Source organism: Candoia aspera, chromosome 4, assembly GCF_035149785.1.
Source record: "Candoia aspera isolate rCanAsp1 chromosome 4, rCanAsp1.hap2, whole genome shotgun sequence".
Taxonomy (NCBI): Eukaryota; Metazoa; Chordata; class Lepidosauria; order Squamata; family Boidae; genus Candoia; species Candoia aspera.
The window spans coordinates 114,069,123-114,075,400 of record NC_086156.1 but is presented as its reverse complement, the minus strand read 5'-3'; the positions used below and the strand labels follow the sequence as shown (position 1 = coordinate 114,075,400).

General features: G+C 39.3%; 1 protein-coding gene across 1 annotated transcript; it reads left to right on the top strand.

The window, feature by feature from the left end:
• Window positions 1-1,737: 1,737 nt before the first annotated feature.
• Window positions 1,738-5,582, top strand: LOC134497196 (vomeronasal type-2 receptor 26-like). The gene is made up of 4 exons (XM_063302871.1): window positions 1,738-2,538; window positions 3,143-3,370; window positions 3,727-3,853; window positions 4,684-5,582. The coding sequence occupies exons 1-4, from the start codon at window positions 1,738-1,740 to the stop codon at window positions 5,580-5,582; spliced, it is 2,055 nt and encodes a 684-aa protein (XP_063158941.1).
• The last annotated feature ends 696 nt before the right edge of the window (window positions 5,583-6,278 follow it).

The window sequence follows — 6,278 nt, the reverse complement described above, 5'->3', positions numbered from 1 at the left end:
TTCTCTGTCTCCACTAGATAAAATTAAATATGAAACTTCTTTAGAATTCCTAAAGATTAGTTGGATCATGAAGAAAGCACAGACAGGGATGGATGGATAGATGTGAAAATGTTCAACCATGATGTTCTTCTACTATATAAAATAAGAATGATACAGTGAAAATCCATTTAACCAATCCCATTTTTTATGGAAGATTGAGAAGCATCTGCAGGAAACAGCACAAAAATGCAATTTTAAATCATCCTCTATTGAGACACCCAAAATCAAGACTATCCAATTGTGCATTCAGAACAGAATGGGTCAGGACTGAGCAAAGCTGAAAGAAAAATAATCTCCAAGGAAACATTAGGTTCCACTCAGTAGAAACAGGGCAATATCTGGTCCGTTCATTTTTGCCTTAAAACCCAACCATTTATGAAGTTGTATGTTTTATGAGGAAATTTTCAGATCTCATGGAAGGAATAATAGAATGGCTACTTCCCAAAACAGACTTACCATTTAGTGTTGTGTTATGCTATGTAATTCTCAAATATCAGCATGACACAAGAAGTAGACCTTCCATTCACAGGGAGAAAGTATCATTATGTTTTATATGACACCACTTCATTCACTGTAGACTTGCTTTCTCAAAGGCTTTCTTTATTTGCAGCATGATCACAAAATTCTACCAGCATGTCCTCTCCTTAGAATTTGCCCTAAAGGAGATCAATGGGAATCCACAACTCCTGGCCAATGTCACACTTGGTCTCCATGTATCAGACAGCTACTATGATCCAAGAATGACCTATCGAACCACCCTGGACCTGCTTTTCAAATCAAATAGATTTCTCCCCAACTATGAATGTGGCATCGCTAAGAACCTCATGGCCATCATTGGAGGACTTGGATGTGATACCTCTTCCCATATTGCAGGCATTATAGATGTCTACAAGATTCCTCAGGTTGGTCTGTGGGTGGGGAAAGTTAACCCACTCTTCTGTTTATACTTAAAGCCCAAAGAATATAGATGAAGTTCTTTTTTTTATCCCCCATTACTATTGCCAAAGGGAGAGCCAGTTTCGTGTAGTGGTTAAGGCATCAGGCTAGAAAGTGGGAGACCATGAGTTCTAGTTCCATCTTAGGCAGAAGACCAGTTGGGTGGCCTTGGGTCAGTCCCTCTCTCTCAGCCCTGGGAAGAAGAAGGCAATGGCAAACCACTTCTGCAATCTTGCCAGGAAACCTTCACAGACTGGTCCAGGCAGTCTTCAGGAGTAAACACTGACTCAAAAGCCCACACATGCGCTCGCACACTATCACCAAAAGAAGACTTAGGGAGTACCTGAAAACCACTCAACCAGCATAAGGATCATGCATTTCAATCCTACCTTGAAGCTGCCTGAACTTGGGCCAGTCCCTCTGTCAGTCCTAGGAAGAAGATTTATTGAGTAACTGTAAATCATGATTGGATAAGCGATGATGGATCTTAATCCTACTTTCCCTGCTTCAAATCAGACGTCTTTCCTGATAGATTCTCTAAATGAGTGAGTACCCCAGTAATTGCATTATCTTCTGATAAACAGAGGAACTGGGAGTACAGGAGCAATCTTCTTTTTTTTCAACTGTACCCTAAAGAGGTACAGAGAGAAGGGCACGTAGCCTAACTTATGACTTTAACATATTTTAATTTTCTCTCAGCTTACATATGGTTCATATCCACCAGAAGAATTTTATACCAGTCGGTTCTCATCACTTTACTCCATGGCCCCAAATGAGGCTCCGCTGTATGTTGGGATTCTCCAATTGTTACAGCATTTTGGATGGAAGTGGGTTGGGCTGTTGGCTTCTGAGAGTGAGAGCGGAAAACAATTTTTGCAGAAAATGCAGCTTTTGCTTTCAGAGAATGGAATCTGTTCAGCTTTCCTACAACAAGTCCCAGGAATACCCAATATTGATGACTTGGATAAATTTAGTGGTATACTGTTTACCCTTTATAGACATTACGAAGACAGCAGGACAAACACATTTGTCATCTATGGAGAATCTCTGTTGCTTGTATGGCTCTCAGGTGTCATATTTACGCTGGACACTACATTTAAAGAAAATATATCTTTTAGAAAGGTTTGGATCATGACTAGTCAATTTGATTTTATCCTAACAGGATTTCAAAAGTCTTGGAACCTCCAGTTGTTCAATGGGGCCATTTCCTTTCAAATTCCTTCAAATGAGGTTCTGGGATTCAAGGCATTTGTTCAGTCCATAAAACCTTATTTGAGGCCCAGGGATGGATTTATAAAGGAATTTTGGGAGCAAGCATTTGACTGTTTCTTCCCTAATTCAGGATTGCCAACAATGGACATTGGACAGTGCACTGGGGAGGAGAACCTGGAGAAACTTCCTGGACCTCTCTTTGAAATGGAAATGACTGGTCATAGTTATAGTATCTACAATGGTGTCTTCGCTGTGGCTCATTCTTTGCAGGCCTTACTATCAAAGGGACCAAACCAGGGCAAAAGGGTGGTGGGAAACATGGTTCGAGTCACAGATCTCCAGCCTTGGCAGGTAACCTCTCTACACTTTCCTCTCTGTGAAGAAGTTAGTACAAATTGTTTCTTGTTTTTTGTTTTTTTAAATCCATTCAATTGTGTCGGATTCTCGGAGACTCCCTGGAGAAGTCCCTGCAATACTCTTGGCAAAGATTTTGGAAGTTGTTTGCAATTTCGTCCTTCCTATGGCTGAGAGAAAGTGAGTGGCTCAAGGTCACCCTGCCGGCTTTGTGCCAAAGGTGGGACTAGAACTCGGTCTCCTGGTTTCTAACTTGTTGCACCAAACTGGCTCTCACAACTTGATTCGAATGGCAAAATAGGCTAGGATTAAACACTAGATATGTATGCTTCAGATATCTCCAGCCTTGGCAGGTAACCTCTTTACACTTTCCTTTCCATGAAGAATTTAGTACAACTTGATTAGGATGGCAAAATTGGCTAAGATATTTCAGCACTAGGTAGGTATGCTTCAAGGAGCTAGGGTGAAAACATTGTTCTTACCCAAATTGTACACCCAGCCAAATGAATCCAGAGTAACCAGTACTGAACTCTTTCCTCCAAGTATGACCATGTTATTTTCTTCTCTGTCTCCCCCCACCTCACTTTCTTTTTCCAAACAGCTCCACCCATTTCTCCAAGGCATTTCTTTCAACAACTCAGCTGGAGAAGGAGTCTTCTTTAATGACAAAAGGGAAGTAACAGGAGGATTTGATGTTATCAACATGATCACTTTTCCTAACAGGTCATTTCAGAGAGTTAAAGTTGGAAGGCTAGATCCTAATGCTGCAAAAGGAAAAAAAATGGTCATTGATGAAAATAGGCTTCTCTGGCACCCCGGTTTCAACCAGGTATGGTCAAGAAAATCTCAATAAATCCTCTTTTGGGAGGGACCAACTCAGAATTGTCTTTTTATAGAAAAAACAAAACTTTCCACATGATCATGCCAACATTCATTTGTCTCAAACATGGGGTCATTCTGTAACACTGTATTAATCTTTTGAAAAACTATGATACATAATTATACTTGAACATATGTCTTTGTTATATTTTCCTTTAAAAACTATAATTCATTTTTTGCCCAAACATTCCTACTTGCCTTATCACTTTTTATGGAATAAATAGTTAAAATGGTTTAAAGTTCTCATGTACATAAGAACAACAAACTTGGGATCTCTTTCTGAGCTCTGCTTCATGTTGTCAGCAGGTTCTTCCCATTTCTCTCTGTAATGAGTACTGTTACCCAGGAACCTGGAAGAGAAGGATGGAAGGGAGACCATCCTGCTGCTATGACTGTGTTCCATGTCCAGAGGGAAAGATTTCAGATAAGATGGGTCAGTTGTGCAGTTTTCCATTTGATCATGACATGGGCTTAAAAGAAATGTTTCCCTCAGAGCTAAGGAAAGTAACTATATGATGGGCATATAACTAAAGTATTGTATTAGTAAGGACATATTTCCTCAGATGAAATCCAGGGAGTCATGTGAATCTCCCTGACAAATGATCTGAAAAAAAATAAAGACTATGTTAAGTTGCAAAATTCTGGTATTCTCACAGGTATTCCTGATGAGTTGGCATTTGTGCCCAACATTTCAGAAGAAGCCTTCTGGAAGCCTAGTTTAGGATTCAGAGATGGGCATACTCCATGAGTTTGCCAGAAATGATACATTTTCGTCTAAGATGAGCAAAACACTAGAAAATGAACATGAGGGGGAAATGTTCTTTGAATAGTAATATCTTATTTTTACTAAGAATTTATAAATTTAAGGCTTTATGCTAACTTACTCTTCCACAAGTAGAAAATTCAAAGGGTTTTGATGAAGGATACTAGTTTATCCCCTCACAGTCAATACTATCAACATCTGCTGCTGCTGCTCCTAAATTCCACAGTTCAATCTGCCAATTCCTTTTTTTCCCCAGTTCTGGACATTCAGAGTACTGTTAAAATTTTGAAATCTCAAAAGTCTGCATTGTGAATACTCACTGTCCTTAACAGTTCAAATCCACTTTCCTCCTTTGGTCCTATATGATGATATTGTGTAAATATTATATTTCAGTATAATATTGCAATATAGAGATAGATTGTAGACAGAATGAACACCAAAGATACTACAGTTTGACTTGGTTGGTCAATGACTGAGATTTCTTTTGATTTCTAATGTAGAGATGGAAGATTGTTTCAAATGTCCTGAAGATCAGTATCCCAGCAAGGAGCAAGATTGTTGCATCACCAAAAAATCAAGTTTCCTGTCTTATGAAGAACCTTTAGGGATCTCCTTGGCATCAGCTGCTGTTGCTTTTTGCTTGATAACAGCCTGGATACTTGGAACGTTTATTAAGCACAAGGACACCCCCATAGTGAAAGCCAACAACCGGGACCTCACTTACACCCTCCTGGTGTCCCTTTTGCTCTGCTTTCTCTCTCCCTTTCTCTTCCTCAGCCAACCTGGGAAAGTGACCTGCCTCCTCCAGCAACCATCTTTTGGCCTCATCTTCTCAGTGGCTGTTTCTTGTGTCCTGGCCAAAACCATCACTGTGGTTGTGGCTTTCATGGCCACCAAGCCAGGATCTCAGATGAGGAAATGGGTAGGGAAAAGACTGGCCCTTTTGATTCTTTTTTCCTGCTCTCTTTTCCAAGCCATCCTTTGTTCTGTGTGGTTGGCAACCTCTCCTCCATTCCCTGAGTTAGACATGCACTCCTTTATGGAAACCATGCTTTTGCAATGCAATGAAGGCTCCATCCTCATGTTCTATTTTGTCCTGGGCTACCTTGGCTTCTTGGCTCTTGCCAGCTTCATTGTGTCATACTTTGCACGTAATTTGCCTGACAGCTTTAATGAAGCCAAGTTCATCACCTTCAGCATGTTGGCTTTTTGCAGCGTGTGGGTGTCCTTTGTGCCAAGCTACCTGAGCACGACAGGGAAAGCCATGGTGGCTGTGGAGATCTTCTCCATCTTGTCCTCCAGTGCTGCCTTACTGGGATGTATCTTTTTCCCCAAATGCTACATCATTGTGCTGAGGCCCAAAATGAACAACAGGGAGCAATTAATAAAAAGGTATTAAATCGTGTAAAGATCTTTTTCTGTTCAAATTAAGAAGATGAGTTTCTAAGTAATTTATTTTTATTTATTTAGCAGATTTTTCCATCACCCATCTCAAACACGACTCTGGGTGCCTTACAATACATTAAAATAACAATGGTTCATATCAATTTTAAAAAAATTTAAAATATAAATATGCAATATAGACTCTAAAAATATATCATTATTATAAAATATATAATGTAGAAAGCTAAAACCCAAGATGGAAGATATTCAAATTCCCCAGGGCCATATTAAGGTGCCAGCCACCCCCTTCATGTCATACATGTAGGATTGTTTCAATTTAAACCAACTTTAAATATATGCAGTTAAATATGATTCTTCATGTACAGGATTGTTCATTCTTCTGCTTCCAAGAAGTAGACGTGATTTTAATGAAATTTATTTACATACATAATCCAAAATGAAACTAGTGTATAACTTTAATTGAAATCAATCCACATTTAGTTTCTGTCTTAGCTCCACCCGTTATTTGGAATCCAGCTTCCAGCATTACACTAAGTTGCCAAAGCTATAAGAGAGGACAAAATTAAATGAATTATTTCTATATTCTCCTTCTCCTTTTCCTTCTTCAAATGATACCCACGAGAGTATATTGGAAAATATTAACAGAGAAGAGATAACTATAGGATCAGCCCATCCTATGGAGTAATAGAAA